This window comes from Odocoileus virginianus, chromosome 5 (genome assembly GCF_023699985.2).
Source record: "Odocoileus virginianus isolate 20LAN1187 ecotype Illinois chromosome 5, Ovbor_1.2, whole genome shotgun sequence".
Taxonomy (NCBI): Eukaryota; Metazoa; Chordata; class Mammalia; order Artiodactyla; family Cervidae; genus Odocoileus; species Odocoileus virginianus.
Genome location: NC_069678.1, coordinates 74,510,070 through 74,536,804, shown reverse-complemented (window position 1 = coordinate 74,536,804; position 26,735 = coordinate 74,510,070). Strand labels below are relative to the sequence as shown.

The 26,735-nt window shown below is 43.9% G+C and overlaps 1 protein-coding gene across 4 annotated transcripts; it reads left to right on the top strand.

Annotated features, from left to right (window-relative positions):
• The first annotated feature begins 446 nt into the window (after positions 1 to 446).
• Positions 447 to 26,586, top strand: SHISAL2A (shisa like 2A). 4 transcript variants are annotated; one of them, XR_011487870.1, is made up of 5 exons: positions 447 to 876; positions 5,142 to 8,974; positions 10,939 to 11,025; positions 12,014 to 12,153; positions 26,312 to 26,586. XR_011487870.1 is itself a non-coding variant. In XM_020871351.2 (3 exons), exons 1-2 carry the CDS (start codon positions 695 to 697, stop codon positions 12,120 to 12,122), a joined length of 291 nt encoding a protein of 96 aa, XP_020727010.2. In that variant the 5' UTR covers positions 447 to 694; the 3' UTR covers positions 12,123 to 12,153; positions 26,312 to 26,586. The 4 variants fall into 4 exon arrangements, 1 of the variants encoding a protein (XP_020727010.2); XR_011487871.1 differs by lacking the exon at positions 5,142 to 8,974; XR_011487872.1 differs by lacking the exons at positions 447 to 876; positions 5,142 to 8,974 and adding an exon at positions 9,391 to 9,632.
• The last annotated feature ends 149 nt before the right edge of the window (positions 26,587 to 26,735 follow it).

Here is a 26,735-nt window from a genome sequence, read left to right as displayed (position 1 = left end):
CTCTGGGTTGTTGTGAAGGTTAAGTGAGATCGTGTATTAACCATACCTGTACTGACCCTACTGTGGGTCGATGGCAGGTTCCTCGTCTGTGTCCAACACTAGCCTGGAACTGCCCGGGGATTCCCAGTGACCCGCGCAGTGCGTACCTAGCTCAGTGGCCAGTGCTCAGCACAGGTGTGGAATCCAAGCCGGTGACTTCGATTCCCGCTTTGCCACCCTGGACAAGGGCTGTCTCTCTGAGCACCCAGCGCTTAGTGCGTTCACCGGGAACGGAGTGGGGCCGGTGGGAGCCGCGGGCAGAGACCAGCGGCGGCTCTCTCGTCCCGGCTCCGCGAGTCGCCCCCGACCCCGCGCTCAGGCGCGATCCCCCGCCCGCCTTCCCGCCCCGCCCCACTCCCACCGCTCCTCGGACCTCCTCCTTCCTTCCTGCCTCTCCCTCCTCCGCCCCCCCTCTAGGCAAGACCTGTCCGCGCACCCGACTGCCTCTCTCGATCCTCTCCAGACCCTCGGGGACTCTGAGTCTCTCACCGCTCCGTCTGCGCCCATCTGTGGGCCTCTCCATCTCTGTGTCAGTCTCTGTCTCTCTGTTTATCTCTGCTCTGTGTCTCTTTCTCGGGCTCATTGCTGTCTCCGTCCGTCAGTCCGTCAGGCCGTCTGGGGGCCCGGGGAGGCGGCTGGCCGCACGCGGGTCGCGATGAGCGGCGCCTGCACGAGCTACGTGAGCGCGGAGCAGGAGGTGGTGCGTGGCTTCAGCTGTCCGCGCCCGGGGGGCGACGCGGCCGCCGTCTTCTGCTGCGGCTTCCGCGACCACAAGAACTGCGGCGACGACCCGCACAGCTTCTTCCCCTACGAGCACAGCTACCTGTGGTGGCTCAGGTACCGGCCCTGGCCCTCACCCCACCTAGAACCCCGCTCCCGTCCTAGCCCCTTGCTCCATCTTCGGCCCAACCGCGTGCCAAACCCGCAGTCCTCATCCAAGCCGGCACCCCAGTGTCAGCAGCGACCCCCACCCCACCTTTACCCCCCTCAGGCTCTCACCAACCCAGATCTCCCCTGCAGCCGCTTCTCTGCTCCATCCCCCCATTTTAACTCAACCGTTATTCAGAGCCATCCTTGAACCTTACCCCAACTCCACCCTGGAAAAGCTTCATTTCATCCCCACTCCAAATGGCATCATCCACCACCCTCAACCCAAATTACATAACAACCCCCACCCTAACAGCAAACTCCCATCCTGCAGCATTCACAGGCTAACTCCTCCTTTAACTGTGTGCCCAGCAGGGTCCCCTTCCTGATATCACCAACCTCATCCCCGACCTTACCCACTCCCCAGTACTGATCCAAGCCCTTACTCTATCAGAAGCCCTAATCCCCTCCATCCTTCCTGAAACTCCACCTCAGCTCTCCTTCCCCACCCTGACGCCAAACATTATCTTGATCTCACTTGCGAGCCTTAATACCTCATCAGACGCTATTCCCCAACTCAACCCAAGTCTCAGCCCAACCGCAGTCTTTTAGTTCCCGCTCATATTTAGTCATTCTTTCAGCCACCCTTTCCTGTGAACTTAGCATGCCAGGTCCTGTGGTGAGTTCTGAGCAAAGGCAGATGACCAGAGATTCAGAGTAGCCTTCAAGTTCATCATTAAACAATGACATAATGCTACAGCAGAAGCCAGATCAGTGTATTTGCCGTGAACTCCCACCCACAGGACCTCAGTCTCCTCACTTGTTCAGAGGAGGAGATGATAAGGCCAGTGCTGACATTCCTGGAACCTAATGGTGGAGCTGAGAGGTCAATAGATCAATAGGTCTCAGTCTCTCTGGGTCTCCAAAGGTCTCACCCAGAAAACAGGACCTGATCCTGAGTCTGCTCGGGAAAACAGGCATCAGCAAAAATGGGGTGAGCCATCTCTGTAGACACTGATCTTCTTGTCCCTGGAGGTATGTGACTGGAGGCTGCATACCCTCTGGGTGGAAAAGGATAGCCTGCCTCAAACCCTCTCTGAGCCACTGTCTTTTCATTTATCAGATGGGAATGATGATGCTGACTAGGGCAAGGGCCAAATGAGATCAAGATAAAGGTAAAATCAGCTTGGCATGTGCCACTAACGATTACAGATATCATTGCTTTTTCTAGACAGCTTGGTTTATAATTTCAAAGGATTTTCAGATGGCCAGGTTTTCAAATCCTGCACATTTGGCTGCTGTCGCCTGCAGAATTATATTCATATATTCTCCATTCATCCATATTTTCATTCGTTCATTGTAGCTTTTTCTTTGTGCCAGGTTCTATGCTAGGCACAGTTCAGTTGTGAAGTCATGTCCAGCTCTTTGCAACCTCATGGACTACAACATGCCAGGCTTTCCTGTCCTTCCCTATCTCCCTGAGTGTGTCCTTCACTGTCTCCCTCAGGTCCACTAAGTTGAGGATGCCATCCAACCATCTCATCCTCTGTCACCTCCTTCTGTCACCAGGAGGAGGGCACCACCTCCTGCCCTCAGTCTTTCCCAGCATCAGTGTCTTTTCCAATGAGCTGGCTCTTCACATCAGGTGGCCAAAGTATTGGAGCTTCAGCTTCAGCATCAGTCCTTCCAATGAATATTCAGGGTTGATTTCCTCTAGGATTGACAGGTTTGATTTCCTTGCTGTCCAAGGAACTCTCAAGTGTCTTCTCCAACACCACAGTTCAAAAGCATCAATTCTTTGGCACTCAGCCTTCTTTATAGTCCAACTCTCACATCCATACATGACTACTGGAAAAACCATAGCTTTGACTATATGGACCTTAGCAAAGTGATGTCTCTTTTTTAATATGCTCTCTAGGTTTGTCATAGCTTTCCTTCCAAAGAACAAGCGTCTTTTAATTTCATGGGTACAGTCACCATCTGCAGTGATTTTGGAGCCTAAGAAAATAAAATCTGTCACTGTTTCCACTTTTTCCCCAACTGGTTGCCATAAAGTGAAGGGACCAGATGCCATGATCTTAGATTTTTCAATGTTGAGTTTTAAGCCAGGTTTTTCACTCCCCTCTTTCACCCTCATCAGAAGGCTCTTTAGTTTCTCACTTTCTGCCATTAGGGTGGTGTCATATCTCAGATTATTGATATTTCTTGTAGCGATCTTGATTCCAGCTTGTGATTCATCCAGTCTGGCATTTCGCATGATGTACTCTGCATATAATTTAAATAAGCAGGGTGACGATATACAGTCTTGAGGTACTCCTTTCCCAATTTGGAACCAGTCTGTTGTTCCATGTCCAGTTCTGTTGCTTCTTGACCCACATACAGGTTTCTCAAAAGACAGTGGTCTGTTACTCCCACCTCTTTAAGAATTTTCCACAGTTTGTTTTGATCCACACAGTCAAAGGCTTCAGTGTCGTCAATGAAGCAGATGTTTTTCTGGAATTCTCTTGCTTTCTCTATGATCCAGTGGATGTTGGCAATTTGATCTCTGGTTCCTCTGCCTTTTCTAAATCCAGCTTTTACATCTGGAAGTTCTCAGTTCATGTACTGCTAAAGCCTAGCTTGAAAGATTTTGAGCATTACCTTGCTAGCAAGTGAAATGAGTACAATTGTATGGTAGTTTGAACATTTTTTGGCATTGCCCTTCTTTGAGACTGGAATGAAAATTGACCTTTTCCAGTCCTGTGGCCACTGCTGAGTTTTCCAAATTTGCTGACATATTGAGTGCAGCACTTTCACAGCATCATCTCTTAGGATTTTAAATATCTCATCTTGAATTCCATCACCTCCACTAGCTTTGTTCGTAGTGATGCTTCCTAAGGCCCACTTAACTTCACATTCCAGGATGTCTGGCTCTAGGTGAGTGATACCACCATTGAACCAAGTGAACCACTGTGGTTATCCTGGTCATTAAGACCTTTTCTATATACTTCTGTGTATTCTTGCCACCTCTTCTTAATCTCTTTTGCTTCTGTTAAGTCTTTGCCATTTCTGTGCTCTATTGTGCCCATCTTTGCATGAAACCTTCCCTTTCTCCAGTTTTCTTGAAGAAATCGCTAGCCTTTCCCATTCTATTGTTTTCCTCTCTTTCTTTTCATTATTCACATAAGAAGGCTTTCTTATCTCTTCTTGCTATTCTCTGGAACTCGGCGTTTAGTTGGGTATATCTTTACCTTTCTCCTTTGCCTTTTGCTTCTCCTCTTTTCTCAGCTACTGTAAGGCCTCCTCAGACAACCACTTTGCCTTCTTGCATTTCTTTTTCTTGGGGATGGCTTTGGTCATGGCCTCCTGTACGGTGTTAGGAACCTCCGTCCATAGGTCTTTGGGCCCTCTGTCTACCAGATCTAATGCCTTGAATCTATTCATTTCCTCTCCTGTATAATCATAAGGGATTTGATTTAGGTCATACCTGAATGACCTGGTGGTTTTCCTTATTTTCTTCAATTTAAGCCTGAAATTTGCCATAAGAATCTGATGATCTGAGCCATGGTCAACTCCAGGTCTTGTTTTGCTGACTGTATAGAGCCTCTCCATCTTTGACTACAAAGAATATAATCAGTCTGATTTCATTATTGACTATCTGGTGATGTCCATATGCAGAGTTGTCTCTTGTGTTGTTGGAAGAGGGTGTTTGCTATGACCAGTGTGTTCTCTTGACAATACTCTGTTAGCCTTTGCCCTGCTTTATTTTTGTCCTCCAAGGCCAAACTTGCCTGTTACTCCAGTTATCTATTGGCTTCCTACTTTTGCATTCCAGTCCCTATGATGAAAAGGACATTTTTTGTGTGTTAGTTCTAGAAGGTCTTGTAGGTCTTCATAGAACTGTTCAGCTTCTTCAGCATCAGTGGTTGGAACATAGACTTGGATTACTATGGTGTTAAATGGTTTGCCTTGAAAACAAACTGAAGTCATTCTGTTGTTTTTGAGATTGCACCCAAGTACTTCATATAAGATTCTTTTTTTGACTATGAGAAATACTCCATTTCCTCTAAGAGATTCTTGCCACAGTAGTAGATATAATGGTCATCTGAATTAAATTCATCCATTTCCATCCATTTTAGTTCACTGATTACTAAAATGTCAATATTCGCTCTTGCCATCTCCTGTTTGACCACATCAAATTACTTTGACTCATGGACCTAACATTCCAGGTTCCTATGCAATATTGTTCTTTACAGCACTGAACTTGACTTTCACTACCAGACACAACCACATCAACATCCATAAACCGGACGGGTCATGATGGACAGTTCTGACAGAATGTGGTCCACTGAAGGGAAGTGTGGCAAACCACTCCAGCAGCGTTCTTTCCTGGAGAATCCCATGAACAGTGTGAAAAGGCAAAAAGATATGACACCAGAAGATGAGCCGCCCAGGTCAGTAGGTGTCCAATATGCTACTGGGGAAGAGTGGAGAAATAGCTCCAGAAAGAGAGCTGGGCCAAAGTGGAAACAATGCTCAGTTTTGGATGTGTCCGGTGGTAAAAGAACATTACTTCACACCATTTTAGGGCTAGTTGCATTTACATATTCACAGCCCTGGCACATCTTCTCTCCATTTTACAGATGAGAAAACTTGTAAGAGGCCAAGTTACTATCTTAGATTACCTCAGTGAAAGAAAGTGTCAGAACTAGGATGAGAACTCAGGCCTGTCTGGTCCCAAGGCCTGGCTTGACTTGCTCCACATATGTCTAAGTCTAAATGACTCTCATAACCTGCTCTACTCAGATCACTTGAAAAGTCACTGGCTGACCCTCTGCAGTCTTCTGGGTACTGTTGTGGCACTTGGGGATACAGAAATGAGTAAATCCCTCAGCACCCAATCAGAATCCCATTCCACTCCTACCACCCGCTTCCCCATGTACCCCCTGTGGTTCCTCTCCTTGCCCTGGACCCTCCTGAGGCATTCACTGCTTTAGTGGTTCAGACAGTGAGGTAGAGGGTTGCATAAAGTGAGCTTTGAGGTCACGTTGCGTATCAATGTGCTTCAGAGTTTATGACCCCAAGGTTCAGCTGCAGGGCTGACTTTTCCTGCGTGCATGTTAAGTCTCTTCAGTCGTTTCTGACTCTTTGTGACTCTATGGACTGTAGCCCGCCAGGCTCCTCTCTCCGTGGGATTCTCCAGGTAAGAATGCTGGAGTGGGTTGCCATGCCTTTCTCTAAGGGATCTTCCCAACTCAGGGATTGAACCCATGTTTTCTGCGGCTCCTACACTGCAGGTGGATTCTTTTACCACTGATCCACAAGGGAAGCCCCCTAGGCTTGGATAGAACTTGTCATAAACATCACAGACAGTTTCAAAGTGGAGAAGAGAAACTGGGGTCCTCAGGGCATTTAGGTGATCGGTGTACTCCAAACCCTGAAATAACGCTTCTGGCATGTTCCTCTCGAGCCCCACCATTGCAGGGTGGAGACCTTGTTTTGCTCTGGACTCCCTTTGGCCCTTTTCATGAAAACTGGCCTTTAAAAAAATTGCAGGTAAACACTGTTTCCTTGGATAGTGCTAGAGGAGAATTGCTGTCTTTAAAAGCATGTCTCAGGAAATGAAGACTCCCTGTGGAGAAGCAGCTGGTGTTATCACATGTCTGGTCTTTTCAAACACCCGTTATCAGTAGTTCTGTTTTTGATCAAGATGTGAGCCCAAGGGCTGCAGCTGAAGGGCAGAACTGGCGGTCAGGCACTGTAGGTACATTATCTCATTTAATCTGTATGGTACCTGGTGAGATAGTGACTTTTATGAATGAAGGAAAATGAAGATCAAAAGGTGAAGGAGTTTTCAGCTTATATGTGAGAGAGCCAGGATTCAAACTTAAAACTGTCTGACTCAAAAACCTTAACAAATGTTAACTCAACCCTTCAGTTCTTTCCCAGAAGTCACAGTGGGTTACCTATCTTTCAGAGTCATAGGTCTGTGAAATTCTGGAAGGCTAGTGGCTCTTCAGTCCAGTTACCCACTATCAGCAAGAATCTTTAACTTCATTGAAAGGTGGATTCATCCAGGTCTTGTGCAAACCTGTCTGATAATAAAAAAAACTCACCACCTCTTGAGGCAGTACATTCACCACGGGACAACTCTGATCATTTGAAGTTCATTTTTTGAACTTTTTTTTTTTTTGGTCACATCATATGGTATGTGAGATCTCCTTTCCCTGACCAGGTATTGAACCCAGGCAATGGCAGCAAAAGCCCAGAATCCTCACCATTAGACCACCAGGGAACTCCCTGGAGTTCATCTTATACTAAGGACAGATTTTGCCCCCTTGGACCCTCCCTTGTTGTTCCCAGCTCTGTCCTTGAAGCTGGTTCCCCTGTCCCCAGGAAGACGTTCAGTGCAGTGCCTACTGTCTGCTGATCTGGAATGCATCCCCCCAACTCTCTCACCCACTCCTCAAAGGATCCTACTTTTAGAGGCTTTTTCCAGCCAAGTACCCATAGATGTCCCTTGTAAAGGGTGTGGTCCCAACTTGAGCACAAATCTTCCAGATCAGTCAGTCAGTCAGTTCAGTCGCTCAGTCATGTCTGATTCTTTGTGACCCCAGGGACTGCAGCACACCAGGCCTCCCTGTGTCTACCACCAGCTCCCAGAGTTTACTCACACTCATGTCCATTGAGTCAGTGATGCCATCCAACCATCTCCTCCTCTGTTATCCCCTTCTCCCATCTTCAATCTTTCCCAGCATCGGGGTCTTTTCAAATGAGTTAGTTCTTCATATCCAGTGGCCAAAGTATTGGAGCTTCAGCATCAGTCCTTCCAATGAATATTCAGGACTGATCTCCTTTAGGATGGGCTGGTTGGATCCCTTTGCAGTCCAAGGGACTCTCAAGAGTCTTCTCCAACACCACAGTTCAAAAGCATCAATTCTTTGGTGCTCAGCTTTCTTTATAGTCCAACTCTTACATCCATACATGACTACTGAAAAAACCATAGCTTTGACTATATGGACCTTTGTTGGCAAAGTAATGTCTCTGCTTTTTAATAAGCTGTCTAGGTTTGTCAGAGCTTTTCTTCCAAGGAGCAAGCATCTTTTAATTTCTTGGCTGCAGTCACCATCTGCAAAGATTTTGGAGCCCCCCAAAATAAAGTCTGTCACTGTTTCCATTGTTTCCCCATCTATTTGCCATGAAGGATGGGACCAGATGCCATGATCTTAGTTTTCTGAATGTTGAATTTTAAGCCAACTTTTTCACTCTCCTCTTTCACTTTCATCAAGAGGCTCTTTAGTTCTTCTTCACTTTCTTCCATAAGGGTGGTGTCATCTGCATATCTGAGGTTATTAATAGTTCTCTCGGGAATCTTGATTCCAGCTTGTGCTTCATCCAGTCCAGCATTTCTCATGATGTACTCTGCATAGAGGTTAAATAAGCAGGGTGACAATATACAGCCTTGACATACTCCTTTCCCAATTTGGAACCAGTCTGTTGTTCCATGTCCAGTTCTAACTGTTGCTTCCTGACCTGTATACAGATTTCTCAGGAAGCAGGTAAGGTGGTCTGGTATTCCCATCTCTTTAAGAATTTTCCACAGTTTGTTGTGATCCACACAGTCAAAGGGTTTGGCATAGTCAATAAAGCAGAAATAGATGTTTTTCTGGAACTCTTTTGCTTTTTTGATGATCCAACAGATGTTGGCAGTTTGATCTCTGGTTCCTCTGCCTTTTCTAAATCCAGCTTGAACGTCTGGAAGTTCACAGTTCATGTACTGTTGAAGCCTGGCTTGGAGAATTTTGAGCATTACTTTGCTAGTGTGTGAGATGAGTGCAATTGTGTGGTAGTTTGAGCATTCTTTGGCATTGCCTTTCTTTGGGATTGGAATGAAAACTGACCTTTTCCAGTCCTGTGTCCACTGCTGAATTTTCCAAATTTGCTGACACGTTGACTGCAGCACTTTCACAGCATCATCTTTTAGGGTTTGAAATAGCTCAACTGGAATTCCATCACCTTCACTAGCTTTGTTTGTAGTGACGCTTCCTAAGGCCCACTTGACTTTGCGTTCCAGGATGTCTGGCTTTAGGTGAGTGATCACAACATCGTGGTTATCTGACTCATGAAGATCTTTTTTGTACAGTTCTTCTGTGTATTCTTGCCACCTCTTCTTAATATCTTCTGCTTCTGTCATGTCCACACCATTTCTGTCCTTTATTGTGCCCATCTTTGCATGAAATGTTCCCTTGGTATCTAATTTTCTAAGAGCTCCAGTCTTTCCCATTCTATTGTTTTCCTCTATTTCTTTGCATTGATGACTGAGGAAGGCTTTCTTATCTCTCCTTGCTATTCTTTGGAACTCTGCATTCAAATGGGTTTATCTTTCCTTTTCTCCTTTGCCTTTCGCTTCTCTTCTTTTCATAGCTGTTTGTAAGGCCTCCTCAGACAGCCATTTTGCCTTTTTACATTCTTTTTCTTGGGGATGGTCTTTTTTTTGGGGGGGGTGGATAGTCTTAATCACTGCCTCCTGTACAATGTCATGAACCTCCATCCATAGTTCTTCAGGCATTCTGTCTATCAGATCTAATCCCTTGAATCTATTTGTCACTTCCACTGTATAGTTGTAAGAGATTTAATTTAGGTCATACATGAATGGTTTAGTGGTTTTCTCTACTTTCTTCAGTTGAAGTTGGAATTTGGCAATAAGGAGTTCATGATCTGAGCCACAGATAACAGCCTTATAAACAGTGAGTAGATCTAAAAATGGGAAATAATATTTAATTAAAATATTAAACTAAAAAGTATTAAACTAATACTGAAGAACTAGAAAGTACTACATGCTCAGTGTGGGAAAAAAAATAGAAAGGACAGGAGAAACAGAAAAAAAAAGCAATCATGGGAGATCCCCAGTGTCTTAGCATGGGTTCCCTAGAAGACTGGGAAACAAAGGATTTTAAGGCAAGCAATTTACATGACCTACGAGCCTAGAAAATACTGGTACAGGGTGGGGAAGTGAGATGAGAAAGGGAAGGAGCTAATGATGGTGTGCTACCAACCAAGTCACCACCAAGGGCCGCCAGCGTTTAAACTGCTATCCTGTACCAGCCACTGTAGTTAGAACATACATCTCAGAGTCATCCCACCTGAGGGCCAGGAAGCTGGGTATTTACATATCAGTTTCTTTTAGTCATTGGCTATATGCTGGAGGGAGAGGGGAGGCATCCATTTTCCTATGCTTTTGACCTGTTCAGTGTGCAGAGATTCTTCTGGGCCCAAGAAAACTTTCAGGCAAAGAGATACATATGCTGGCATTGAAACCCTGGCCAGAATATTCCAGAATTGTAAGATCCAGTGGGACACGGACAGGACATCCATAGTCTGTGCTATACTCAGAGATAGCCCATTAGCATTTAGTGTATTTCCATCCAACCTCACCTTGTTATGTTATATGTGTACATGTTATATTCATGTATTTAAGTTAGGGCTACACTATATATTTAGTAGTGGGTCCTACCTTTTTCACTTCACATGAACTCATCAGAATTTATCCTTGATCTTAAATTTTATTTGAAAACATGTTTTTAATGGTTCTATACTATTCCAATGTAGAGATAGCCAATAATTTATTTAGCCCTGGGGAAGCAGACTCTCCAAAGCTCTAAGGTGTTTCTGTTTAGTGGAAGATAGCCATCAGCTAGCTGGGAGTGAAATCCAGCCGAAATGGCAGACAGGAATCTGAGGCTGGGGTCAGGGTTGGGCTAGGGAAGGCAGAAAAGCTGCAGAAGGGGCACACAGCCAAGCCTGGTCCTACCACTGGGAGAACATCCCACACTGTCTGACACAAATTAGGCACTCAATAATCATTGCTAAGTGCGTACTATGTGCTAGGGCTTGTACAAGGGGAGAACAGAGCCAGTTAAACATGGTCTCAGTATGCCTACAAAGAACACATGAGGAATATGTTGAACTGCTATGTGTCAAGAATATTATAGATATCATTCACTCTCACTACCACCTGAGAGGTGCTATGTTTTGATCATTCTCACTTTTCAGGCAAAGAAGCTGAGACTCAACAGACTTAATAATTTCATCAAGATGTCATATTAAGTTAGTTACAGATCTGGGTCCTAAATTTACCAGGTGGGTCTGTGTGAGTTTCAAAGCTCTTTGTTCTTTCCCTACCACACTGGACTCCCTGACCAAGTGGAAAGTGCTAATGACCCCGAGTAAGGTATCCTGGCTGGGTAGGCCTGGACTGGGAGAAGAAAAGAAAGAGAAAGAAGACCAAGGAAAGCATTGAGGAGGAGACATTGAGATGGGCCTTCAAGGATGGGTAAAATTCTGATGTGGGGAGATGATGGGAGGGATCATGTGAAACAGAAAGACAGTGGCTCCCTGAAAAAGCCAGAAGGTAGTAGTCTGGAGACTAGATGACCAGGGCCTGACTTGGGGCAGAGGCAATGAGGTTGAGGGGTGAGGGACCAGAAGCAGAAAAGTGGTTCTAGATGTGGAGTCCACACTGACATGATGACCCACTAGAGACTGGGTCAGAAATTACCTTGAGGGTGGAAGAACAGTTGATATTAAATTGAGGCTTGCTGTGTGTCTTGATTTGTAAGAAATGGGGAGGGCTCTTTCAGATCATCTTTAGGGACTTCTCTGGTGGTCCAGTGGCTAAGACTCTGCTCTCCCAATGCAGGGGGCCCAGGTTTGCTCCTTGGTTGGGGAACCAGATCCCTCATACCACAGTTAAGAGTTCACATGCCATAACTAAGACCTGGAGCAGCCAAATGAACTATACACAAATAAAAATAATTATTGAAAAAGATCATCTCTAGCTTCTTGGGGTGGCAGCAGGTTGAGGAAAGGAGAGGAGAAGAAAGGGAACACAAATTCTCAACTACATGGTGGCACTGAGCCATGTCAAGTTATGTATGTGGTGAGGACTTGCCACATAGCTGGTGCTCTTTCCCAGGCTTAGGCCCCGAAAGTGTGTTTAAGGGAAGTAGAGCCAGAACAAAAGTTAAGGCTGGCTGATTCCTATAACACCAACGATATTTCTCCTGTAACATGCTGCTTTCCACGTCCTTTCCTGACACTCTGCTCCCTTGTGGTTTTCTGTCCCCAGTATTGGTGCTCTTGTGGGCCTGTCCATAGCAGCAGTGGTCCTCCTGGCCTTCATTGTCACTGCCTCTGTGCTTTGTTACCTGTTCATCAGCTCAAAACCCCACACATAGTTGGACCCAGGCTTAAACTTACAGACTACAGGTAAGAAAGGGGCTGCATGATTTCCTTGTATTCAGCAAGCTAGCACCTTTTCAGAGGGGAGATATTTGGAAATGATGTTTGGAATATTTGCCTCACGTGTGTTTCTGGAATATTAAGAAGCACCAGCACATTTTGCAGGAGGTTCATGATATGAACATTTCCATCACAAACTCTTCATGTGCTCATTGATAATCAAAATAATTCTATGTTTGTAACAGAAAGATATTACTAAACATCCTACAATTTAGAGGACTGCTGCTGCTGCTAAGTCACTTCAGTCGTGTCTGACTCTGTGCGACCCCATAGATGGCAGCCCACCAGGCTCCTCTGTCCCTGGGATTCTCCAGGCAAGAACACTGGAGTGGGTTGCCATTTCCCTCTCCAATGCATGAAAGTGAAAAGTGAAAGGGAAGTTGCTCAGTCGTGTCTGACTCTTAGCGACCCCATGGACTGCAGCCTACCAGGCTCCTCCATCCATGGGATTTTCCAGGCAAAAGTACTGGAGTGGGGTACCATTGCCTTCTCCGATATAGAGGACAGTACCCTATGATAGAGTTATCTGACCCAGAACTTCCCTGGTGGTTCAGCAGTTAAGACTCTGTGCTTCCAGGTCAGGGGGCACAGATTCTATCTCTGGTTAAGGAAGGTCCCACAGGCTGTATAACAAGGTCAAAACAAAACAAAAAAAGGGTTATCTGACCTAGAATGTCAATAGTATTGATGTTAAGAAACCTTAGAATAGAAAAAGACTCCAGAAAGAGACTAATTAAAATATAGTAACATGAATAAAATATTTAATTTTTAAAATAAGAGAAATATTAGCAAATTTGCCTCCAACTAATGCAAATAACACAAAAGAGACTATGTATAAAGTTAAAAAAACAAGTGGTGGACTGCAAAGATATTGTAAATACAGATGCACAGTCAACCCTCATTATTTGCAGATTCCATATTGGTGAATTTGCCTACTTGCTAGAATTAATTTGTAACCACAAAAATCAATACTTTCAGTTTTCTGAGGTCATCTGCAGACATGGATGTGCACAGAGCAGCAAAAGCTTTGAGTTGCCCTGTCACACTGAGGTTGCCCAGCTGAGGCTGCACAGGGCCAAGCTTACCTTTTTATTTCAGCTTTCATACTGTCAACAAGTGTCCTTTTCATGGTATTTTTAGTGTCACATTTTTGCATTTTTGTGCTTTTATTGGCAATTTCACTGTTGAAAATGGCACCCAAATATAACATTGAAGTGCTGTCTAGTATTCCTCAACATAAAAAGGCTGTCATGTGCCTTATGGAAAAATACATGTGTTCAATACACTTTGTTCAGACAGGAGTTATAGTGCTGTTGGCCATGAGTTAAATGTTATCAATTATTAATATATATTAAATAAGGTATCTTTAAGCAGAAACATACACAAAGCAAAGTTATATATTGATGGGTTGACAAAAATGTGACCAGAGGCTCACAGGAACCTACATTTGTATTTCCCTAAACCACCCTTATGGCAGAAAGTGTAGAGGAACTAAAAAGCCTCTTGATGAAAGTGAAAAAGGAGAGTGAAAAAGTTGGCTTAAAGCTCAACATTCAGAGAACTAAAATCATGGCATCTGATCCCATCACTTCATGGGAAATAGATGGGGAGACAGTGGAAGCAGTGGCAGACTTTATTTTTTTGGGCTCCAAAATTACTGCAGATGGTGACTGCAGCCATGAAATTAAAAGACGCTTACTCCTTGGAAGGAAAGTTATGACCAACCTAGATAGCATATTAAAAAGCAGAGACATTACTTAGACAACAAAGATCCATTTAGTCAAGGCTATGGTTTTTCCAGTGGTCATGTATGGATGTGAGAGTTGGACTGTGAAGAAAGCTGAGCACCGAAAAATTGATGCTTTTGAACTATGGTGTTGGAGAAGACTCTTGAGAGTCCCTTGGACTGCAAGGAGATCCCACCAGTCCATCCTAAAGGAGATCAGTCCTGGGTGTTCATGGGAAGGACTGATGCTGAAGCTGAAACTCCAATACTTTGGCCACCTGATGTGAAGAGTTGACTCATTTGAAAAGACCCTGATGCTGGTAGGGATTGGGGGCAGGAGAAGAAGGGGACAACAGAGGATGAGATGGCTGGATGGCATCACTGACTCGATGGGCATGAGTTTGAGTAAACTCTGGGAGTTGGTAATGGACAGGGAGGCCTGGCATGCTTCGATTCATGCGGTCGCAAAGAGTCGGACACGACTGAGGGACTGAACTGAACTGAACTGAACTGAAGGAGCAATGATTCAGTATTTGCTAATTCAGTGTTAATGGTAACTTAATAGAACAAAATAACAGTGAATAATGGGCTTCCCTGGTGGCTCAACTGGTAGAGAATCCACCCGCAATGCCGGAGACCTGGGTTCAATTCATGGGTTGGGAAGATCCCCTGGAGAAGGGAACGGCCACCTACTCCAGAATTCTGGCCTGGAGAATTCCATGGACTGTATAGTCCATGGGGTCGCAAAGAGTTGGACATGACTGAGCAACTTTCATTTTCCCTTTCCTCATGGCTCAGTGGTAAAGAATCTGCCTGCCAAGCAGGAAATGCAGGTTTGATCCCTGGGTTGGGAACATCCCCTGGAGAAGGAAGTGGCAACCCTCTATAGTATTCTTGCCTGGGAAATCCATGGACAGAGGAGCCTGGCAGGCTATAGTCCATGGGGTCACAAACACTTGGACACGACTTAGTGGCTGAGCGTGCATGCACAGTAAATAATGGGAATCAACTGTATATAAAATAGAGACAAGATTGACATCCAGGATATATAAGTGCACCTTTAAACACATGAGAAAAACATAATCCACCAAAAAAATACATATGCCCAACACACATGAAAAGATGCTCTACCTTACTAATAATCAGGAGAATGCAATTTAAGAATGATATACCTTTTCAAAAAATGGTTTAAAAATCAATTACATTGGCAAAAATAAAAAATGGATCACACTGATAGTGAGATGGTTACATGGGGGAATGGGTAATCTCGTATACCACTGATAAAGATAAATTGGCAAAACCACTTGTAGAGCATTTTGGCACTATCCATTTAAACTGAAAATGTATATAGCCTATTAGTGATTCCACTTCTAATTATCTGCCTTAGAGACACAGTTGTACTAGGAGAGGACTTGTAAAGATGGCTACCATGACAATTTGTCACATTGGAAATAAACTAAATGTCCATCAACATAGGAGGAATGAAAAATAATACTGTCGTTAAAAGGAATGCATTAATTCTAAATAGACAATTTCATTTGCTACTCATAATAACCAGGTGGTGTATAGATCTTATGAAAATCTATTTTACAGATGTGGAGACTAAGGCCCACATACCTAGTGAGTGAATGATAGAGCCAACTCCATCTCCACCTTCCTTCTCCTTATCCCTGTGCTGAGGAAGGGAAGTCCCTACTTGATGCCAGACAAGTTCCAGATGTTTGGAACTTTACATGCACTATCTTGTCTAATTTTCCAAACTACCCCAGTGAGGTAGGTATTATTATCGCCCATCTTACAGATGTGAAAACCATGTTTCAAAGAGGTCAGATGACTTGCCCACGGGGTCACAGTTTGTAAATTGCAGGGTTGTAATTCAAATATGTGTGTTTTTTTGCCTCCAAAGTCCTATTCTTTCTACCTCACCAAGCCGGGTTTGTAGGGTGCTTATGCCCTGCTCCCCTCATGTCTCCCCACCCTATCACCTGCAGCCTTTCTAAATCAATGGAACACAGTTCACCTGGCAGTCCTGTGAATGAAGACCACCCTCCTGCTTTTCACTGCTCAACCACCAGCTGGATTTTTTGATTATTCAATCACCAGGGTTTGATACAGCTGTGTTCTTGCTTTTTGCTTCTTATTTTTAAAATGGAAAATGCATTTCCTGTTTATTAAATAACAGCTTTCAGCTCTCTCTGTCTTTTGCCCAAACTCAGCTCTTAGTTCCTTCCTTTATTCTTCATGGAGTGCTGTCCTCAGCCCAACATTTGGGTTGATCAAACCCAGCATCAACATTTACAGGCCACTACCTTACACTCATCAGAGCTTTCCCCCTTACACAGACTTTCATCTGTTTTTGTCTCCTTCTACAGTGGAACCTGTAGAGAGATTGTGTGTGCATGCGAGTGTGCTAAGTTGCTTCAATCATGTCCGACTCTGTGCGACCCTATGAGCTGTAGCCCGCCAGGCTCCTCTGTCCGACCTGGGATTCTCCAAGCAAGAACACTGGAGTGGCTTGCCATGCCCTCCTCCAGGGGATCTTCCCAACCCAGAGACTGAACCCAGTCTCTTCTGTCTCTTGCATTTGCAGGCAGGTTCTTTACCACTAGCACCACCTGGGAAGCCTGTAGAGAGATCATTAGCCCCATTTTACAGGAGAGGAAATCAAGGCTCAGCCAAGGGAAGGGAATTGGCCCAAGTCTACACAGCTAGTGAGCTTGTGATGCTGGGATGTCAACTCCAATTTCCCTACTCTAAAACCCACAATCATTACACACTGTACCTTGGGTCCTGATCTCTGAGCCTGGGGGCAAGGGTGGGGTTGGGAGTTCCTTGACAAGAGCAGAGTGAAAATAGAACAGTTTCTGAAAATAGGCTCCTTTTGCTGTGCAGGTATTCTCTACTGTCCCATCAACCCCATCCCACCCATCCCTCAAACTTGGGATACAGTGAAGACCATAGCTTTCTCATTCTTGTACTTTGTGAGGAACTAGCTTGATCAGAGACTGACCAAGCACCTACTTTTGTGCTAGGCACTATGCCAAGGACTTTAAACACATTATCCCGTTTAACCTGTTCAACTACTTTAGGTTATTATCAACTCTATTTTACAGATGGGGTGAGTGAGGTAAGTATTCTAACCTAGGTACCTTTAATAAGAGATTAAAAATGGGAGGTGGGGAGACTCATCCTCCTCTGAAAAATGTTGGTGGGGATATCATTAATCAGTCTTTTTCACAAACTCATCTCTCACCTCTCTCATTCATTGCTGGTGTGAATACAGTTAATAACCACCTCAGGGAATTATTTGGCATTAACTGGCTTGTGGCTCTGATGCTCAGTTGTGTCTGACTCTTTGCCGCCCTATGGACTGTAGCCCGCCAGGCTCCTCTGTCCATGGAATTCCCCAGGCAAGAATACTGGAGTGGGTTGCCATTTTCTACTCGAGAGGATGTTCTCGACCCAGGTATTGAACCCGTACCTGGGTCTCCTGAGTCTCTCGCGTTGGCAGGTGAAGTCTTTACCACTAGCACCACCTGGGAAGCCCCTCTAACTCTTAGGGCTCCTGGGAATCGAGCCGGATGTTCTCAGTTTATCAATGGGTTGCTGAGGCCCAGAAAGTGACAGTGATATGCCCAAGGTCACCCAGCCAATTGGCCAAGACTTTTGCCTCCAGGGCCAAAGATCTTTTCCTATAGCAGGCCCTCTGACCTTCCAGGAAGTGTTCCACTTCCTCAGAGCCCACTGCTTTTTACTTAACCACACTTGGGGAGGTGGTACATATGACCCAAACAAGCCTCAGAAGTGAGTCAGTCTTGACTCATCTCCAATCAGGGAGAAAATCTGAGAACTCCTTTCCTGCTGGTCACCACAGGCTAAGACCCCAGGCAATGGGTGGACTGGACAAAACGTCCCTGAAAAAAGATGGGAAGGCACAACCCTGCTGGGATGTCAGAGAACCTGGCTCTGATTCTGGCTTTGTTACTCTCACTGTGTGGCCTTAGGCAAGTCACTTCTCCCTGGACCTTAATTTACTCTGTAAAATGTGTACAATACCCACTAAGAAAGCAATAAAACTAGAGATGATGCTTACATTGGAGCTCAGTTTCTGATACATGATGGCTTTTAAAATGAGTAACCCTCATTTTTATTATTGTTAGGCATTTAGATTTTTACTTGTTAGTCGCCTCAGACTGTTGATATGTCAAAGATAGGAATCATGTCTTAAATGCTTTTGTGTCCCCAGCACCTAGCAGAGTTCCTAACCTATACTAAGGGTAGACTTGTTCTGTGGAAAGAGCCCAAGCTTTGGAATCAAGTAGAACTGAAAGTGTATCCTGGATCCAGTACTAATAGCTGTGTCAATGGTAACCTTTCTCTGTCTGTATTTGTCTATAACATGAAATAATAACACTCACCTCAGAGAATTGTTAGAAGAATCTAATAAGATTGTTGTGCCAGTGTGTTTTAGTCAAACATGAATCTTCTCACTGTAACTTGAAAACTGAATCTTTTATATGTGCCTTTAGGCATCCTCCTCTCCTCTTGGCTAGCACCTTTATAAGATGGAACTTCCTGCCCCAGGCTTCAGGCACCACTAAGGGACTTTAATAACTTTCATTATATATCAGCCAGAGGAAGAGGCAGAAATAGTGTACTCAAGAGTTGGACTGCTGCCTATTTTGCTGGTTTCCCTGGAAGGGGATTGAAGAGTTGTGGATTTGAAGACCCTGGGATACTCATGTGAGGGAATCCATGGCATCTGGGAAAGAGAATCATGTGAAAAAAAGGCATATTGGGCCCACAAGTTCATTGTGAACCTGCATTTTGATGTATCTGCAAAAAAAAAAAAAGCGTGAAATCTCAGGGCATGTTAACGGAATTATGGAGTCTGGAAGCAAGAGAATGATGGTCCTTCTTTACCCCCAATTGATGGAACACATCGGCCATCACATCTCAGAGGTAACATGTTAGGATCCACTCCACAGGTTCACAACTTTGGGTTCCAAATATGTCACTCAAGGGTCCCCAAATATAGCAATGAGGATTCTTGAACAATTTCCAATATTTCAAAGGTTTTACTGGGACCAAGTTTCTTTGTTTTGAGCTAGAATTGTATTAGGCTAAGGAGGGTAAGACTGAAGTGACTTAGCAGTAGCAGTAGCAAGGAGGGTAATTAGCATGGGCTCTTTCCTGCTAATCAGAACTCTTTGATTAACAGAAAATGGTCTTGGGGCGTGGGGAGGCTAGTACCTAATAAAGGCAGTCCATTAAAGAGACAGAATTCTTTACAATTTGGAATTCAAGGGAAAAGAAATAGAAAAATGAGGCCAGCCCTACTTTCTACCCCATTTGATAGAATACTAACTGAGATCCATAGAGGAGAAGGAGTTAGCCCAAGGTAGTGTAATAATTTAATATCAGGATGAGGATTTAAGCCAAGGTTTTATAACTCCTAAAAGCCCAAGGATTCCTCCCAACTCCTGACTGCCTGCGGCTCAGAACCCCACAATTTAAGAGGAACCTTGACCAATCAATCAGAAGGTGATCAGAGGTGAGTGACCAGCTTGGTCTGAGAATCAGATTATGTGCCTCTGGGCTGAAGAGCTGGGAACATTTGGCCCTGAGCAAAGTAGGCTCAGGGCTCACACACAGCCCAGGAGACCCCAGGCCTCTGCAAGGCTGTCCTGGGGCCTGAGGAAGAGACATTTTATGAGATGTCAGAGAACAGAGTTGAATCAGTGGGAGAAGCCATAGGGAGGCAGATGTTGATTGAAAAAAGCTAGGTCTTTCTTAGACTAAGACCTGAAATTCTTTCATAAAGTGCACCCTCAAAGTTACATGAAGGCTATATTTGGTTCATCAATTTGTAACTCTCCATTTTAAAAAAAGAGCACCCCCAAGCCTGAAAGGTAACCAGGAAAAGGCTAAATGTGGGATTCACTGAAGGAGATTCTTGCGTTGAGTAGAAAATTGAACTAAATCCTTGTGCCAAATGGAATGCCTTAAAATGCAAGCTTAAATACCAAAAAATCCCAAAGAATCTACAAAACACACACAGAGACACACTAAACAACCTCCTAAACATAATAAGTGCGCTTAGCAAGGTCATAGTATGTAAGGTCAGAGCCAAATATCAATTGTATTTAAATATGTATCAGCGACGAACAACTAGAGATTAAAATTTTAAATATAGGGACTTCCCTGGAGGTCCACTGGTTAAGAATCTGCCTGCCAATGCAGGGGACAACAGGAGTTCAGTTGCTGCCCTGGGAAGTTTCCACATGCCTCGAGGCAACTGAGCTCGAATGCCACAGCTACTGAGTCTGTTTCCCAAAGCCTCTGCTCCACAACAAGAGAAGCCACAGTGATGAGAACCCTGCCCACTGCAACTAGAGAGTAGCTCTCACTTGCCGCAGCTAGAGAAAGGCTGTGTGCAGCAACAAAGACCCAGTGCAGCCAAATAAATAAATATTTTCTAAAAAGACAGACCTTTAAAAAATAAAGTATCATCTATAATCACTCTAAAAAATGAAATAATGAGGTATAAAGCTAACAAACATGTATAGGATCAATACAATAAAAGCTACAAAACGCTAGTGAAGGGAATCAAAGAAGACCTAAATAAATGGAGAGATACACTATGTCATGGGCTTCCCTGGTGGCTCCATGGTAGAGAATCTGCCTGCCAATGCAGGAGACACAGGTTTGATACCTGGGTCAGGAAGACCCTCTGAAGGAGGAATTGGCAACTCACTGCAGTATTCCTGCAGAATTCCACGGACAGAGGAACCTGGTGGGCTACAGTCCACAGCATTGCAAAGAGTCAGACACGACTGAGCAACTCACACACACACACACACACACACACACACACACACACACAATGTCATGAATTGGAAGACTCAACATAATAAAGATAAAAACCATAGCAGCTCTTTGGTATATATAGACAAACTGATTCTAAAATTTATATGGAAAGACAAAGGAAATAGAGTAGCTAAAATAATATTGAAAGAGATAAAGTTGGAGGAAATCACCCTACTTGATTTTAAGACATTATAGAATAACAATAATGAGGACAGTTTGGTATTGGAGGAGGGACAGACACCTCGATCAAGGTAAAACTGACTGAGTGTCATTTCAGGGGCTCTGAAGAGCCCTTTATACCTCAGGGTAGAAAAGAATTCAGCAAGAGGCAAAATGATAGATAAGAAGGGATTTACTAGAATAGGAAGCTTGTGAGGTTTACAAGCCAGCAGGTGAGAAATGCCTCACCCCAAGAACCTACTGGGCTACAGTTTTATAATCAAAGGAAAAGTGGGGAGGGGGAGAAGAACTTTGTCTTTCTTGAGTAGATGTCACGCTTCCATCATCTTCTCCTCCTTTGGGCAGGGGAGTTTTTTGTCCACACATGGTCAAGCTTAGGTTTACAGATTACTGTTTTTTATGTGTGCAGAGAGCAAGTCCTAGGGATCATTAACTTACTGAGCTCACTGGGCAGGATGTGGGTCTCATGCCACCATTGTTTTATTGTTTTGGGGCATGTCTCGTCCTTATGTTGCATGGTTTTGTTGCTAAGCAAGACTGCTTGGTTTCGTGGTTAAGCCACAAAACCCACTTTCTTGAGTAATCATTAACTTATAGGGGTCTCCCATATTTTTTAAATCCACCATGTAATTTTTGTGGTTAAGCAAACCAGATTTTCTTGAGTGATCATTAACTTATAGGTGTCTCTCATATATTTTCTACTTACAATCCTCTAGTGAGATTAACTATTTAATCATCTACTTTGTTCCTATCAAAGATATAGATACATACATCATATGTATGTCCAAAAGATTTTTGACAAAGGTATAAAAGCAATTCAATGGGGGAAGAATAGTCTTTTCAATATATAATGTTGAAACAAATAGACATCCATCGGTTAAAAAAACACCTTTTACATAACCTCATACTTTATATCGGAGAAGGCAATGGCAACCGACTCCAGTACTCTTGCCTAGAAATCCCATGGATGGAGGAACCTGGTAGGCTGCAGTCCATGGGGTTGCGAAGAGTCGGACACAACTGGGCGACTTCACTTTCGCTTCTCACTTTCATGCACTGGAGAAGGAAATGGCAACCCACCCCAGTGTTCTTGCCTGGAGAATCCCAGGGACGGGGGAGCCTGGTGGGCTGCCGTCTATGGGGTCACACAGAGCCGGACACGACTAAAGTGACTTAGCAGCAGCAGCATACTTTATATAAAAATTAACCCGAAATAAATCATGGACCAAAATGTAACCTATACAACTATAAAACTTTTAGAAGGAAACAGGAGAAGATCTTCATGACCCGGGATTAGGCAAAGAATTTTTAGACAAGCCATCAAAAGCACAAAAAAATACATTAGTCATTGATCTAGATCAAAATTCAAAATGTTTGTGCTGATAAAGACTCTATTAAGAAGATGAAAAGAAGAGCCTTTAACTGGGAAATAATATTCACATATCTGACAAAGGACTTTTACCCAGAACATATAAAGAATCCCCTGAACTCAACATTAAGAAAACAAACAGGGCTTCTCTGGTGGCTCAGTGGTAAAGAATCTATCTGTCTGCCAATTCAGGAGACTGGTTTGATCCCAGATCCAGGAAGATCCCACAAGCTGCGGAGCAACTAGGTGTGCACACGAGCGCGCACATCACACCTACTGAGCCTGTGCGCTAAAGCCTGGGAAACACAGCTGCTGAGCCCACATGCCACAGCCACTGAAGCCTGTGTGCCCCGGAGCCTGTGCTCCACAAGAAGCACCACCACAATGAGAAGCCCACGTACCATAACTGGAAAGTAGCCTCTGCTCATCACAGATAGAGAAAAACCCACACAGCAACAAAGATCCAGCATAGCCAAAAAGAAATTAATTAAAATTAGAAACAAAAAGAATAAGAAAACAAACAATGTTGTTAGAAAATGAGCATAAGAATTGAACTGATACTTTACTGGAGAGGAGATACAGATAGCAAATAAGTACATGAGAATATGTTTCATCTTCATTAGCCATTAAGGAAACACATATTAAAGCCACAATGAGATACCACTTCTCGCCTATCAGGATATTAAAGTAAAAACACTGACAGTTCCAAGGGAGGATAGAGCAACTGGATCTCTTACACATTTTTGGTGGGAATTAAAATGATATGTAGCCACTTTGGGAGAGAGTGTTTTCATAAAGTTAATCATCCTCACTATATGTATTAGTTTCCCGTGACCACTGTATCGGATTACCACAAACTTGGTGGCTTAATATAGTAGATATGTATTCTCTCACAGGTCTCAGGGCTGGAAATTCAAAATCAGTTTTGCTGGGCAGAAATCAATGACTCCACACGAGAGTCTGTACCTTGACTGTTCCAGTTTCTGGTGACTGCCAGCATTCCTTTGCTTGTAGTTCACTCTAGTCTCTACCTCTGTCTTTACATCACTATCTGTGAGTGTCTGTCTCCCTCTGCCTTTCTTCTATAAGGGCACTTGTGATGGCATTTAGGGCCCATCCAGATAATTGAGGATAATCTCACCTCAAAATCCTTAATTTCATCACATCTGCAAAAACCATAGAAGTTAACAGTTACAGGTTCCAGAAATTGGGACCTGATATATTTTGGGGGTCACCATTCAGTCCACTATACCATTCAAAACAGTACTATTATTATTATCCTAGAGAAATGAAAATGTATGTCTGTACAAAAACTGTGTATGTATGTCTATACACAACTGCTCGTAACAGCTTTATTTTTAACAGACAAAAACTAGAAACAACCCAAAGGTTCTTTAGTGGGCAAATGGTCCAACCATATAATGGAATATATGCAGCCATAAAAACAAATGAACTATCAATACATGTAACAGCTTGAATGGATTGCAAGGGTATTAAACAGAGTGAAAAAAAAACCCATCTCAAAAGGTTGTATGCTGTATAATTCATCTGCATAACATTTCTTAAATGACAAAGTTATGTATGGAGAAGGGGTTAGTGGTTACTAGAGTTAGGTTTAGGAGGAAGATCTGACTTAAAGGGGTAGCATGAGGAAATTTTTCTTTGTGGTGATGGGACAGTTCTTTGTCTTGTTGTGGCAGTGATTATATAAAACTGTACATAAGATAGGGCTTCCCAGGTGGCGCTAGTGATGAGGAACAGCCTGCCAATGCAGGAGACATAAAAGATGCGGGTTTGATGGTTGAGTCAGTAACATCTCCTGGAGGAGGGCATGGCAACCAACCCACTCCAGTAATCTTGCATGGAGAGTCCCATGGACAGAGAAGCCTGGCAGGCTACAGTCCACAGGGTCACAAAGAGTAGGACATGACTGAAGCAACTTAGCATGCATGCACACATGCATACATGTGATAAACTTTCACAGTACTAAACACCCAAAAAAAAGTCCATATGAAAAAACTGGGTAAAATTGAATAAGATTTGTAGTTTAGTCAGTTGTACTATATTAATGTCAGTCTCCTAGTTTTGAAATTACTCCATGGTTAATATAAGATATTATCATTGGGGAAAGCTAGGTGAAGGGTACAATGGAATTCTCTACTATTTTGTAACTTTTTGTGAGTCTTAAATTATCAAAAATAGAGTTCAAAACAAACAAGAAAATGTATTGGCTCTGTAAAGGAGAAGTCCAAAAGTAGGCTAAACTTTAGGAATGGTTTAAGTGGAAGTTCAGTGTCCTCAGGCTTCTGGCTCCATCCTCTGAGATTCTCACAGCTCTGCCCTCTTGTGTTAGCTTTCTCCTCAGACTGATTTTTCCCATGGTAGTAAGTTGGTTTCCAGAAGTCCTTGGGACTGTGTTCTTTTTGTTCCCATCTAGTCAGGGGAAGAAAGAAGGAGCGCTCTCTTCCTTCATTCCTCGCCTGGGGCAGGAGGAGGCCTGACTCTGATTGGACCACCTCAGGTCATGTGCCCAACCTCTATATCCGGGGAAATGCTATGCACTGATTGCCCACCCCTGTAGCAAAGGAACAGGATTACTTGATAGGCTCATATCAGTCAGGGCCCTCTGCTGGAGCTGCGATGGGGTCAGTCCCAACCAAACAGAACTGCTGGGTGGAAAGAGGGTGGAATGGGTGGAACGGATGTTGTGTAGGCAACTCCAGTGTCCCATACAGCCTCCTTCTTGAAATTCCCTCTTTCCTTGTTTTCAGAGGCACCATTCATCCTTGGTCTCTTCCATCAGTGGGTTTTAAAGCATAGGAATTTTCTAGATAAAGAAGGTATAAAATGCCATTCCAGACAGAAGAAACAGTAAAAGCAGAGACTCAGAGATATAAAGGAATGGACCCATTCAGGGAACAATAAAATTTTGGTGTAGTAAAGCATTGAGTTCTTCAGAGCATAGTAGTAGTGGGTTGGGGCCATACCTGAAGAACCTTGAATGCCACCTCAAGTATCACAGGTCATGGGAAGACATTGAATGCCTTTGAGAAAGAGTAGTACATGGACTCACTTAACCTTAGGAAGATCTCTCTGGAAGATGGCCTATCCAAAGGCTGTCTTTTGGCCTGGGCGGAAGAAAATGAAAACCTGATCTAGTGTGGTGCCTTGAGAATGGAGAGAATGGGTGGGTACAGCAGATAGTGATATGGTGGAATTAACAGGCCTGGAGTGAATTCCTTGACCTTGGAAAGGGGTAGGGGGAGAAGGTGTGAGAGTTAACACTTGATACACTTGATTTCTAGCTTGAACACTTGATACATCTTTTATTCAAAAAAGGCAAGAGTGCTTAATTGTGTCAAATGCTCCTAATAAGTCAAAGGAGACGATGATTTGTAAGTAACTATGGGATTTAGGGACAAAAAGTTTTAAGTTGGGTTACAGGCAGAAACCAAATAGGTTGCAGCAGAATGCCATGAATGGGAAGTGGGAAATAATATGGCCAAGTGAGCTTCCTATCAAGTCCAGGTATAAAAGGAGGAGAGGATCAAGCAGTAGGTGAAGAGAGTCATGAAATCTATCCTTAAAGCAAAGAACAATATATATTTTTAAAATTACTGCACTTTCCTGCAGCCTAGCTGTGTAGTCAGCCTGAATCTTCATCTAACAAGTGAGTTTTTAATAGTACCTATCCTATGAGTTTATGTTGAAGGTGAAGTCTTCATATCTGCTAGCAATTGTTTATTGTCTGTCCCCTACATTAAACTTTAAGTTCATGAGAAACATTGACAGCTCATAGTTCACAATGTGGTATATTACTAATGAGTATTTGTTTAAATGAATGATGCATTTAAGGCTCTGAGCCCACCCCTGTCCAAGGTAAGCACGCAGGGAAGCTAGCCAACATGTATAATATGACCCTGATGGAAAGGAAGGGCTTACAGAAGGAAGTCCCATGCCCTTGGCTTGCTGTTTTCCAGACCCTGATGAGGTACCCCCTGATTGCCAAGGTGGAAACATGGGCAACTTGGTGGAGGTGCCAGGAGTGAGCCCTCTCAGGCAGAGTCACCCCTTCCTGAACTCATGGCTGCACTGCAATGAGGAGCAGGCTAAGGACCCCAAACTCCCCCTGCAGCACTGCTTCATGGCCACAGTGACCGCCGGTGACCTTCCAGGGAGCCCTGAGGAGGCTCCTGTCCCCAGTCCATTAAACTCAGCCCCATAAACATCCAATAAATGTCTATACACCATCGTCTTCTGGAGTCTCTTTTTGGTATTTAAAAAAAAAAAAAAAGGTGGGAGTGGGGATAATCAAAGGGACTTTGGAACCTAACAGGATAAATGAGTGCTTTTCCTAGCAAACCCACTCAGGTTCCACTGTGAACCCAGCTACAGTGCTCTGCC